General features: G+C 34.3%; 1 protein-coding gene across 2 annotated transcripts in view; it reads right to left on the bottom strand.

Moving 5' to 3' along the window:
* APP (amyloid beta precursor protein) overlaps positions 1-14,108 on the bottom strand; it is a 103,181-nt gene that overhangs the window by 14,079 nt on the left and 74,994 nt on the right. For both annotated transcript variants that reach the window (XM_015821364.1, XM_015821363.1), the window contains exons 8-13: positions 10,491-10,624; positions 8,644-8,718; positions 6,410-6,568; positions 5,050-5,178; positions 2,704-2,803; positions 2,054-2,275 (exon numbers count right to left, since the gene is read on the bottom strand). In XM_015821364.1, the coding sequence (XP_015676850.1) occupies positions 2,054-2,275; positions 2,704-2,803; positions 5,050-5,178; positions 6,410-6,568; positions 8,644-8,718; positions 10,491-10,624 (819 nt within the window). The remainder of the gene's footprint in view (positions 1-2,053; positions 2,276-2,703; positions 2,804-5,049; positions 5,179-6,409; positions 6,569-8,643; positions 8,719-10,490; positions 10,625-14,108) is intronic.

The raw sequence follows: 14,108 nt of genomic DNA on the forward strand, positions 1-14,108 counted from the left end.
AGCGTACTGATGGAACTCCACCCCAAAGCCTCGAATGATCTCTCCCAGCGGCTTCACATAAATATTGAACAATAGGGGCGAGAGGACCGACCCCTGAGGCACCCCACAAGTTAGGGGCCTAGGAGTCGACCTCTGTCCCCCTGCCAATACCGACTGCATACGGTCGGTGAGGAAGGAGGAGAACCACTGCATAACAGTGTCTCCCACTCCTAACTCACCGAGACGCCGCAGCATGATACCATGGTCCACAGTATCAAAAGCCGCTGAGAGGTCCAAAAGTACAAGGACAGAGGAATAACCCCTGTCCCGGGCCCTCCAGAGATCATTTACCAACGTGACCAATGCCGTTTCCGTGCTGTGTCCCTGCCTGAAGCCCGACTGGTATGGGTCTAGATAATCTGTTTATTTATTTGATGTTGGCATAATTGTTATTTTCAAGAATTGTTGACTTTAGAAAGGGGATGAATGACCACAAATTTTAAGACAGCAGGCATAATGCCTTCCATAAGAGAATTGTATCCAATTCTTCATCCCTTTGTGGTTTCCTGAAAAAGCTAGACCAGGCCCAGGTTAAAGCACATATGTGACTACCTACTTTCCTGTATCCACAAGCCAAAGTTAAATCTCAGGTAACCCACTTGTGGTTGCAAAATCCCAATACAGGGTTCGCTAGAGCAGATTTATTTTACGTGCCAAACATTTCTCCAAGAGTTCATGGCATCTTTGGGAAAATCTTATCTCCCAATCTCAAAATGGGAGCATGTCACCAAAAATAGGCCGTAAAGGCATAATGGATACCGTAAGGGTGGGAAAGTACACATTTCAATAGTTGCTTCAACAACTTTTAAGTCTCTGTTTCATGTTGTGAATCACCAACATTGACTTTTCTAATTTTATTTAAATTTAAATCTCAAATGAGGCTATGGAGGATGAGGAAGGTGGAAGATGTACTACCACACATTTAGAAAGCATCATATTATTTATTGGACAGCTACTGAGATTTCATTTTCAGATAGAGGTTAAGCTTGTTGAGTTTCATTACCAGAATGAATGGAGATTGAATTCTACAACATGGCCAACAATAATCTATAAGAAACTGGAAAAAGAAAAAGACATTGGGAAGGTTGGGGTGAGGATGTCATGTTGAGACAATGACAATGGCTGAGGAGTGGAAAAAGGGAGGGAAAGAAAAGGCTGGAATGATGTGGGAGTAGGCCAATGTGCTGTGCTGGGAGCTATTGAAAGGAAGAGAAGAAAAAGAGGGGTGATGTGCTTCCTCTCAGCTATCACTGATGGCCTTAGCTTTTCTTATAAACTTCATTCCTGCTGCTCCTTGGAGACATTTCTGCCTGGAATAGTCTGGTTTTGGTCCACAGACAGTCCCAAAAAGCCACATTTTGCCCATGGACCAAAATAATTAAAACTTACATGGTTTGGTTTGAGCACAGACCACCCAAAAACAGCTATTTCGTCAACAGAGTGGTTCATGCATGGAATATTTTGCATATCTCTATTTAATAGTAGCAATTTTATATATATATATTTTTATATATGACAATTAATAATATTAATTATTAATTAAGTGTATAATATTTCTTTAAATTTCATTTTCATTAAGTCTCCAAGTTAGTGATACTCATTAAGAACTCTGAGCACTTCTCTTAATCAGGTTTTATTATTTCAAGTTATAAACATTTCTGACAGTTTCTCTGCATTAATACTCTAAAGGCATCCCACTTCAATTTTTTTACTGATTCTCAATCCAATGGAGTACATGAATGTCATCTCTGAAATTTCTCATGCATATCAATATGTAGATCCAAAGGTAGGCAACCTTGGCTCTTTTATGACTCGAGGACTTCAACTCCCAGAATTCCTGAGCCAGCAGGAGCCAAGGTTGCCTACCCCTGCACTAGGCAATCAAGTTGTTCTGACAGACCTTCCACCACTCCAAATGATTAAAAAAAAACTTGCAAGTCAGAGAGATCAAGTCTTTCTCATAATGAATCTTATAATAAGCACATTATCTCCATCCAAGCTCTTATTACATTACCTTCATTTTCAGTATTTGCTGGGACTGAATCCACTGCAAAGGGATGCCAAGGCTGAAGATCGTCTAGGCTGAATTCTCCATCTACTGGGAGATGTTCAACTGTTTTTTTATTCTCTGTCAAGGAAGGCATGAGGGCATCATTTCCATAGCTGATCCTGGGTTCACTGATCATATTAGCCAAGACATCATCAGAGTAGTTTTGCTCTTTCTGAAGTAATTCATCTGAAGAAAGACAAAAAACAATAACAAATACATTTTAGACTATTACCCCAATAATTTACCTTGATAAAACATTACACTGTATTTTTTTAAACAATTCTTTGAAAAGCATGTACAATTCCAGCAGTGTTGATAAAAACAAGCACATCCTCCCGAGTAATACATTTTATTTGCCTTTTCCCGATTTGTTGCATGAAAAGCATGGAAAAATCCAATTTCTTATTAACATATAGTGGCTTTTCTCATCCCATGTTATTAGCCATGTGGTAACTCAACAGCACTTCAGTTTTGTGTTTGCTTCAGATTGTATGAGAAACCGAAATCTCCTTTAATACCAATGCATGTTACAATTTCTTTTTTCCCCCAATAGTTGAAAATTATTGCATTATTGCTAAAATAAAATTTTCAAATTAAAATGAGATTGTACTTACCAACTTCATCCTGAATCTCTTCAGCAACTGCTGGCACATTGTAAAGAAGAGAAAGAGACTGATTCATACGCTCATATGTCACACGTAGATGTGTCATAACCTACAGAAATAAAATTACAACAACACTTACAAACTTCTTGAAGTTATAGCTGAGAATTTATAAAAGGATTAATAAGAAATCCACTGATGTTATCCAAACCTTGAAAGGGTAAACTGCTATTGTGTTGATTTTATTTATAGGAAGGCCATGCCAATTTATTTTTTCTTAGAAAATGTTTAGTAAGGAAGATAACAGAATTATAGGACAGTATGAAGAGTTCTCTGTCATGGTCTTTTCTGAACAATTTGAAGAGGAAAAGCTATTTATTTTATTCACAATACCTACTAATGCCTGCAAAGCCTACATTCATAGTAGTGTTTCAAATCTAGAAAAGCAATAATATTTAAGTGTTCCAATTGAGGATTGATAAACTGCATGCTAAATAGACATGCCAAAGTCCTCACCCTAACATCTATTCTTGCTTCTGAACTGAGTTTCACCCAGGGATGGGAGGTGCTGGAGCATTACTGCTTTAATAGATACAAGCCTCAAAAATTAAAAGATTTTTTTATAGCCAGCACAAGAATTCCTAAAATGACCAAAATATCATTACTTTGAACTGTCATATTTCTTATACTGTCCCTCAGGGAAATACCCCAATGAGAAAAGAAGCACTTCTGGAACAATTTACTTTGAATTAAAACATTAGAATATAGAAAATCTCCGATGAAAAGCTTCTGGTCATGGGCAAATTGCAACAGAAGGATTCTGACAGGAAGAAGCTTACAGCATTTAATCTGACTGACAACATTCTACATCCCTTACACCGCCTCTGTTGCTGGTGTCTGAAACTGGTAATAAAGTGTCAGAGATAGGAAGGATTATAGAGTGAGGGTTTTCAGTCATAAAGCCTGCTGATTTCAGAAGATGAGAGAAGAGATTTTAAAAAGTAAAAATGTGCACAGATATTCCACATATCGGGAGTATCATTTTCCCTTTATTAATCTATCCCATAGAAAAGTTGATAAAGATGTTTAACTGAATATATTATGTTTTGGGAGAGAAGATCATAGCCTATATTCTTGGTATTCCTTACAGATCTCCCATTCAAGTACTAACCACACTTGACCTTGCTTAGCAATTGAAGCTAGACAAGGCCAGAGAACTGTAAAAGGGACACTTAAGACAAAGTCAGCTATATAAAATGGAAAGCTCGGCCCTTGTTTTCTTACTTGCATGTGAAATTGATCTATTAAGCATATACTTTACAAGCTTCATACAAGAATGTGTTAATGATTCAACTGTGAAAATCTACATCATGAAAAAATGCATTTCTAATTTTTTCTTACAACTTTTGCCATCTTATGCTTGTAATAAAATTATGTTTTAATAAAAAGACAAGCACCTTTTGCATACTGTGCATTTAAAACCTCAGAGAGAGATATGTCCACAGGAAAATTTGAAACTTCAAAAATTCTACAAATATGCTTGCCAAAGCATTATATTAATATCTTAAGTAAAACAGGCAAGTTAAACAGCTTTTTAAATAGGAAGCTATCACTCACATCATCAGTAACGGCTGACATCAAAGTAGTAACTGCTATGTTTGATGAGCAATAATTTATTGTATAAGCATAGCCGTGTATCAAGAATAGTTTCCATATAAAAATAAATGGAAAATACATATAAATGAATTTAGTTCATGAAAGAGTGTTTGATAAAAAATGCAACCTATGCGGAAATCCAAAATTTATTTTAAAAATACTGCAATGGATGCAACAAAATACTTAAAGTATGACAACTTTAGTTTCTCTAGAACAGTGGTTCTCAACCTTTTTAATGCCGCGACCCCCAACCGGTCGTAAGTCGAGGACTAAACCGGTCATAAGTCGAGGACTAAACCAGTCGTAAGTCGGGGACTACCCAACCGGTCGTAAGTCGAGGACTTTCCCTGCCCGGGAGCGCCGCGCATGCATGGTTCCGCCCCCTGCGCCGGCCGAGGCAGAGACGGAGCAGGCCGACCACCAGCTGGCCCAGCTCAAGGAAGGTAAGGCACCCGCCGGAAAAGGGGAAAAAAATGGCGGACAGCCTTGCTTGGCGACCCCCATGAAATGGTCGATCGACCCCAAATGGGGTCGCGACCCATAGGTTGAGAACCGCTGCTCTAGAAAATTAAATATAAAGAGAAACAATATTACTGTATTGGATCTTGTAGCCTTTTTAATTTATGCTTTCTATTCAACCCTTTCAGGTTGACATTCACACAATATTAAAACAAGAACTTCTATAATTTTCTATCTCATTACCTGAGATCTGATCTGTGCTGCTTTCTTAGGGTCCACCATACGCACATGTTCAAAATGTTTCAGTGTATGCTGTCTGTCTTTCTGTTCCGCACGCACATACTTCTTTAGCATATTAAATACATGTCGAGGCTATAGAGATAAAATCCACCACATAAATCACTTATGAAGTTGACAGTTCCATGAAATGTATGTAGCCTTTAAAAGACCAATAAAGCTTAGATTCTATGAAATAAAAGTAGCATACTTCTGTTAATAGGACTGTTCATTTCCCAAAGTATAGTGATATGAAAAAAATAGTATATAATATAAAGGACAATGTTAGTTTTCACATGTATATTTCAATATAGAAGCCACCTTCAAAGTTTCAAGTACTATCCATTTTAGAGAAATACTCACAAAGATAATTATAGTAAAACTATCATTTATCCAAAGGCAGGAGATATGTTTTCATTAAATCCAAATATCCATTAAATCCAAACTTAAATCAAGTGCATCAATTTAATTCATTATAAAGATGAGATACATTTTAATCAACAAAACCAAGATGCATTATTCTGCAGTCTGTAAAAGCATTATCATAATCATAGTTTTCATATTTTGCAAAAGCCAAGACAAACATTTGTTAAGCTACTCAGAAGAGGTACTAAGTACAGCTTAACACTAAGTCCATACTTAAGGACCTTTAAATGCAAAAATCATGTCATTTCTAATAAATGCCTATGTAAAAATATATTGGATTAAAAAATACAGAAGGTTGCAAAAACTGAAGCTTCTGCAGTCTTCTAAAGATACAATACATTTACAAATCAATAATACTTTAAAAATTGTTACTTTGTGAAGTCACACATTCAATTAAAAACTCCTAACATCAATTTTACCTTGTGCAAAACTATAATATACTTCTTAAATTAACAAACCTATTATTCACTTATTATAATTATTTAGGGACTTAAAGATCAATATCATGTTAGTCTTTTGTTATAAATATCCCACTAATGTATTTTCTATTATCGGTAACTTCCATATTTGATTGTATTATTTCTCCAATACATTTGCTTTTGATATTGTCCAATTTGATACCATTAAGAAATATAATATGATAGATTATTCATGGATAACAAATATTTCAGATTTTTTTATTGTCTGGGACATTATAATCAATGATAAATTTTAAAATTGTATTTAAAGGACAATAGGTTTACAAAAGTGATTATATAAATAGCTTACTTTAGCTAGAACATACAGTAGTTTAAATTCCAGTGTATATTATTATTTTGAGATAATATGGAGTTATGCACCCCTGCTTGTGAATAAATTCCTAGTTGCATTCACATAATCTATGCTTATTTGAATCCCTTACTTTAGGAGGCACAGCCTGTAAAGCTGTAATATAGTTTTCCAAAGCAACACGGCGACGGTCATTGAGCATGGCTTCAACTCGGGCCATGTGAGTTTCTACTAGCTGCTGTCTCTCATTTGCAGCTTCTTGTTCCAAGGATTCCACCTTCTCTTGGAAATGCTATTGGGGAAAAAAAAGTATTACAGCAAAAGTAATCATAATAGTATAAATGGCAATAAATTTGAAACATAAACATTCCGAAAATGACTTGGTATTGTATTGTCTTCACTGGGATTTTCTGAATTTTTATTGTTTATGGCCAATGTGGTTAGATGTCACTCCTGATTTTTAAAACTGTAGCAAAAAGTGATAGCGGCCAGTGATGATCCAAGTCTCAATGTTCATCAAAATGTGACCATATATACCAAGAAAGAACCTCAACTTTTAATGTATTGATAAAATTACACTATATTTTTTTCAAAAATAGAGGTTATACAACATATCACATGTTCCAATAAATACAATAGGCTTCTGAGATCAGCAAATCACTTTGTGTCTTTGCAAAACTGAAGGCACGCATGAAAGAGTATGTGTTTATTTCTGTCCCAATTACATCTCTCTCCTCATATTATCTCCAAATTAACTTCAGGCATATTCCCAGGGGGAGGGGAACTGTGGTACTATGTTCCAGTGATTTATATTTTCTCTGTATTCCATGGAGTTCAAAGCACATACGGTGATGATTATGGTTATTTTCTCCTACTTATCCTATGAAGTACATAAGGCTAGAGTAGACTATGTGATTTGCTCAAAGTCATTGAGTAAATTTAAGTTCTTAGGGATAGGGGAGTATATATTCTATTCTTTTAAGAGGAATTGGCTGTTCTTTTCATAAATTGAGGAGAATCATCTATCTGCTTTCCATACATAATTTAAATTACACTGCATAAAATTTTACCCACTTACTGGAAAAAATTAGTTTGTTCAGTAGTTTAATTTTTTTAGAAATAAATTACTGACTTTAATAACAAGGATCAATAATAACAAAAATGTTTATTTTATTCTACTACTCAAAAAGAGGTACTACTGTATTATTAAAACTATATACATAAAAAGAACACTAAATAATAGAAACTAAAACAATATTCAAGTTTAAATAATAAAATAATAATAATAATAATAATAATAATAATAATAATAATAATAATAATAATAATAATAATAATAATAATAATTATTATTATTATTATTATTATTATTATTATTATTATTGATCATCACACAGTCAGCCAGATGTTCAGACTGGATTTGGCATTTTTGTCTACCTATCGAATCCTTACCAAGGACCTGGGATAGGCAGATGTGGATGTTTGATGGTATTACAAATATCGTCGCAGGATGGAAGCAGTTACTAGTAAGGCCGCCTTTTGCAATTGACTAATGGCGAATTTGTCAATGCCAATGGTGTTGAAGTGGTGCTCCAGTTGTTGTTGTTGTTGTTGTTATTAAAAAAAGGAGAACACCTAATCACATGACCCTGACACCATAACTGTCATAAATATGAACCAGTCACCAAGTATCTGAATGTAAATCACATGACCATGGGGATGCTGCAACAGTATGAAAAATGATTATAAGTCACTTTTTTCAGTTCTGTGGTAACTTCGAATGATCACTAAATGAAGTGTTGTGAGAACTACCTGTATAGGACCTTAATAGTATACAACCTGTTCTATGAAGGAACGCTTTCCAGGTGCAAGTTCAGTCTAGCTTCTGTGATATCTCTTACAAACTCTGTGCCATCAAGACATGTTAGTGTTGTACTGTAACATACCTGACGATTAGGGATTGCAATTCCTCACTCCCTCCCCCACCCAGCAGCAGCCACATATCTGCCTGCTGAGAAGGGAAGGGAAGGGGAAGAGATGGAAGGGGGATTTTCAACATTCCTACCATTCTCATAAGAAAATTCAATGGGGAAGCTGGCAGAAAAAGTCATTCCTGCTCCTTCTTCTTTTGCCTATCCATGATCATTCTGTGTCTCTGTTTAGGTAAGGAAATATCTCTGAAATGATGATCCAATGGGGAATGAGTTATGTAGTAGTTATTAAGTGCATGTAAGCTCACAATGTACACAATCTATTATAATAAGCTCTGTGGACAAAATAAAATAGTAATGATGTTAAGACTATTACACAAAATGTAATCATACTAGTTTTATTTTTTTTCTATACAACCCTAAATTAGCATTTTACCTGAATGACAGCCTTTTTATCAGCCTTCGGCAAATTTTTTGCTTGATGTTCTGCCTCTTCCCATTCCCTCATGACCTGTGCAAATAAAACAGAAAATGAACAAATACTGTTCTATGTAAAATGGTTTCAAATGTTTACTGTTTAGAACAGGATTTTTTTTCTTCAATTATAGTATGGCGTGCCCTCTTGGAAGTTGAATAGTGAAAATTATTCACCTTCCAAAGACGCACTCAGTGTTCAGTCTGGGGCAGTTCAGGTTTGCCATTAACATCAAGAAAGAAAGTAAAATCAATTCAAACTTAACAATGATTTACACATACATAGATTGGAAGATAAACATTAGAACCATACTTAATTTACAGTACTAATCACTACAAAAATATGTGAATTATTAGATTGTGTATACAGTTGATTAGTTAAATATACACAACAAAATGTGCTTCCTCACTGTCAAGAGATAATGTATTATATGTTTGGGAAAATATTTATGCACAAGACATTTCCAGTGCTTTTCTGAAAGTCTTATTTAGAATTGTAGAGCAAGGCTAGACAAACCTTAGGCTTACAGGATGTGCATTTGCTCTGAATTAAAATATTGAAATCAACCAAACAAACAATTGAAAAGTACATAGGATGTCAATTAATTTCTAACAATTAAGAAATATGTTTCCTCAACCCAGGGACTTTTCGGTATCAGAACCAAATTCACAAGTCCTTTGACTAAAAAATATACTTGTTTTCCTCTAATACTGAACTAAATGCTATCTGTGTGTATTCAAATGGAACATTGTATATGCCGCTTTACATATTTTAAACCAATAATCCAATTTACAAGTCAACATATCTGGCCAATCCATGTAAACAAATTTACTCCATGTATACATTTACTATAAAAATAATTTAAAGCTAAATATTTGTGCACCTTCAACCAACCCAGAAGAAAAAACATCAGAAACAAATACTTTACTTCTGACATATACTTTTTATATCTCTAGCATACATCACAGCAGAAAAAAATATGGATCTTTCCTGTTTTGTCTCCCAAAAAGTTATTGCCTGCCAATCAGTTTCATACATCAATTGATTACATCCACTTATTTTGGCTATTTTATGTTTTTTCCCCCCTTGCTGACTGGGTTAGACTCACTGATGGATGGTTGACTGTTATCTCTGAAAATTTATATACCCATTTCATTACAATGGCTTTTTGGACATGAGATTTTAACATTAGTGGCAAGCAAAAAACAAACAAGAGATGAGAATATAATCCGTGAAATGGCTACATTACATTAAATGTTTATCATAGCTCTATTAAAATTTACAATGGCTCTAAAAAAAGTGTAAATCTTTAGCAGGCCAGCTTCTCATTGAAAGTTATGAATGTTTACTCTAAAGCTGAATTAAAACTACACAGATTATATTTTGAGTATATAAGCAATGGGGAAAAAGTTTGACGTACTATATCAGGGGTGTCAAACTGCCGGCCCGCGGGCCGGATGCGTCATGCTGCAACTGCGTCCACCCCATTGCCGGCAATGGGAAAAAAGTCGTGATACATCGTGACATGTCACATGACGTTGCGAGTTTGACACCCCTGCATTATATCATCAACTTATAAAATCAAAAGTGAATGCTTCTTTAAATTCAAGAAGGGTGTACTATTGCATGTATAGGCTTGCAGGTTTTTTTTAAAGGTTTGTGATGTGGGGAGTAAGAAACTGAAGGGAAAAAATGAGAGAATAAATTAAACAGAGGAATTCATTAAGATTTAGGAAATAAGAACACTTGATTATAGTGGATAGCTAGTGCATTACAAAACCAGTTAATAAGACCCATCTGCTGTTTACCTGAGACATTCTTTCACGATGCTTTGCTTCTAATCTCTCTTTTGCTTTCTGGAAATGGGAATGTTCATTCTCATCACCAGGTGTTTCCAGGTACCTGTCAACAGCATCTGGAGTGCTGGCAGCTGTGGTAGGAACTAGACAAAGGAATTTACAAAAGAAAGCAAAGATTTTTTAAAAAAGTAATTACGAAATCTTACATTGTAAGCAACCAGCTAGCAGAGGAACAAATACAGAAATAATGTATTTCAAGAAAATATGTCTACATTTCAGAGAAGATGCATATAAACACAACAGGAAAGCATGAAAGTTTCAGGTTATTTCAAAAGAAGCAATGAGAGGAAACTAGGATTTAAAACATTTTTTTTTTAATTTGGGAAAGCAAACAAGTATATAATTACATATGCAAATTTAATTTCTAGGCAAATTGGACTTGTACCCTGTTCCCACACAGGACACATTTTAAAAATCCATCCATTTTATGACTACACTCAAACATTATTTTATTATTAGCTACAACTAACAAGACAGGAGGTAGGAATAGCATATGAGATAAAGACAGGGAGAGAACACGAAACTTGATCTATGCAGCTCTCCAAAGCTTTGACTGCCAGAAAAAGCTCACAAACATATTGTAATAGCATATGTTAAAAATTCATCGTTGTCCAAACACAATCTTTCCTGCTAATTATTGCAGCCTTCCTCAACCTTGCCTTCAATTTGGAAACTGAAGAAATTATTACACAGGAAACTGTCATAAGCCAAGATAATTTATCTGTTCATCTAGACCAGAATTATTTTGACTCTCAATGGCTCTTCAGGTTCTCAGTTGAAGCCACCCATATAATCAATAACATTATTTTTTTAAGTGGCATAATTGAAATAAAGCCGATTTTCCACTATTCAGTTGATCTTTTCCCATTTAAAAATTAACAGATTTAATGAAATGAAATGTACCGCATACAGAGATATATACTCAGAATTCTTGTCATTCATTTTATTCTCCCTATTTATCCAAAATTTGTATGAATAATATTGAATCAAATATTCAGTTGTAAAACATACTTTCTTTTGTAGAATTTCATTTTTTTACAAGTGCCATCTAGACAACTTCTGAAAGCTAAAATATAAAAATAGAGCACACTGAATATCTTCTTGTAACCAAGCTTAACATTTTAATGTACAGGTAGACTTCATTTAGCAAACACAATTGGGACGAACAGCTCTGTCACTAAGCAGTGCAGTTGCTACGCAAAACATTAGATGACTGCAACAGATTGACAATGTCATTTCCCATTTAGTCATTAAAGAAGTCACCATGACCATGACTTGTGATTTTACTGCTAGCTTCTCCATTGACTCTGCTTGTCAGAAGCCAACTCTGAGATCTGCAAATATGACCGTGGGACTTTGTGACAATCATAAACACCTGCTAGCTGTGAAGTGCTCAAATTTTGATCACATGACCAGTGGGATGTGCCATGATCATAAATGCAAGAACTGATTGTAAAGTTACATTTTTGGTGATATAGGAATTTTGAACAGTTACTAAAGAGGGCAATTGTTAAGCAAGGTCTACCTGCACATTTGGACACAATCTCACAGCTTTATTTTAAATTACAATTTGGTAAAAAGAACTATATAGTTGAATACAAATTTGCAAGATGCTTTACCATCTGAAATTGCACTGTAACCCAAATATGTATTAACAATGCTTAGGAAAGTTCACACAAACATATTGGATTTGCCATAATTACAGTGTTGATGTGGCCATTATACTGTAATATATTCAGCAAGAGTCAAGGGTTTTATTTGGTAATTCTTGGCAAAAGTGTTGTAAAATTCTTTACTAAGCTAGCCTCAATTTAGAGTGCACACCAGCGAACAAATATAAATGCTAATTAATTAGGATTACTGGAGCTGTGAGCAACAATATTGAATTTCTGCACATCATACAAAATGAATCATGCTGATTTAGGACCATTCAAGACCTTTCCTTATTTGTTTCAAGAAGGACAAAAATAGAGTTGAAACTCCAACTGTTTACCAAGCATAGGCAGAAAAAAAGTAATATATGTGTCCTTGTAGTTCACTATTTAGAACTGGAATAAGATTCTATTTCTCTAACTCCAAACTTCAGAATGCCCATCCAATAAGATCACGCAGAGTAGGCATATTTCATGTGCCCTCAATTAAAAAATGTCCTCTCTTGGGACAAGGAAACATGCTTTCTAAGTCATGATACCTGCCCCAGAGAATAGTATTTCCATACAGATCCATATTGCTCCCACCCTAATAATGTTCTGAAAATCTTTAAAAGCATGGCTGTTCTCACAAGCTTTATAGTAGGGTGGTTGCTAAGCCTTTATAAATTGTTTTTTATTGTGATGTTTGGTTTTTCTGTTCTGGACATCTATGATTGTTCTTATTTTTTGCTTTTAAAATACCTTACATTATTATGCCCAATCACATAATAATCCGATATTTAGATTGGATTAGGCATTTTTTTAATTCACCTATTGAGTCTTTCCCAAAGACTTGGGATAGGAAGATGCTATTGTTTGATGGTCTTAAAGGTATTGTTACAGGATATAAGCTGTTTCAAGTAAAGTTGCCTTAGTATTATTCTCTGTTTACAACAGTATGAAGTTTATATGCATCGAGATTTTATCATACACACATATAAAATAAAATCTTAGTAATATCTGTGATCAGTTACTTTAATTGTTCCTGGTTTTAAGGTGTAAGATGCCCTAACTTAATTATAAAGAGAGAGGTAAAAAAAAATTAGTTCTAAGTCCTATAATATTAGGCTCTTTCAAGAAGAAAGCAATGTCCCACAGCTTAGCAAAATGTTATTAACCTAGTGACTTTCTGACCTCCATAAGATTCAACAACTAAAAATGTGTTTCAAGGCTTTATCTTGATATCTTTCTTAGCATGCTTAACATTAATGCTGTGTGTTACTTAGTACCAAACTGTTAAATAAAATATGATTTGTGATCTGTGCTACATTGCATCACTTTTAACAACTGTCTGTCCTAGAAAACTAATAGGAATCTTAAAAGCAGTTAAAAACTGAAATTACTATTTTTTAAGAAAAATCCTATCACTATTTTATTAGGTGCACACACAACTCTAGATATTTACAGAAAATCAGACATGAACTTTAGGCCTGCAGAATCCTTTTATAATCTGTGACTGATTTACATTGTATGTTAAATAAAGAAATAATGAGGCCTGTACAGAATCTATTTTTAAGCCCTCAATAATTATGAGGGCACTTTAGCATATATTGCAGAATCATACTATTTCCCAAGAGTATGACAAAAGGTATTAGGATTCTAAAATACTTATACATTTTAAAGTTCATTGTTCAAAAATTTTCTTTAAAAAAAATCCCACCTAACTAGAAATGCTTGATGAATCTTCACCAGCATTATAACAAGCGACAAAAAGAGAAAGAGTTAATGAATTACAATTATGACCTCATTTGAAACTTTTTAGACTGCTTGAAAAAATGTTAAACAAATTATCCAAATTATAAAATTACCTAAGCTGATTTTCATTTAATCTTATTGAGAGCAGAACAATAGACATAGTCAGTATTAAAAAAAAATA

This window comes from Protobothrops mucrosquamatus, unplaced genomic scaffold (genome assembly GCF_001527695.2).
Source record: "Protobothrops mucrosquamatus isolate PMUCROS unplaced genomic scaffold, P.Mucros_1.0 scaffold1313, whole genome shotgun sequence".
NCBI classification, from domain to species: Eukaryota; Metazoa; Chordata; class Lepidosauria; order Squamata; family Viperidae; genus Protobothrops; species Protobothrops mucrosquamatus.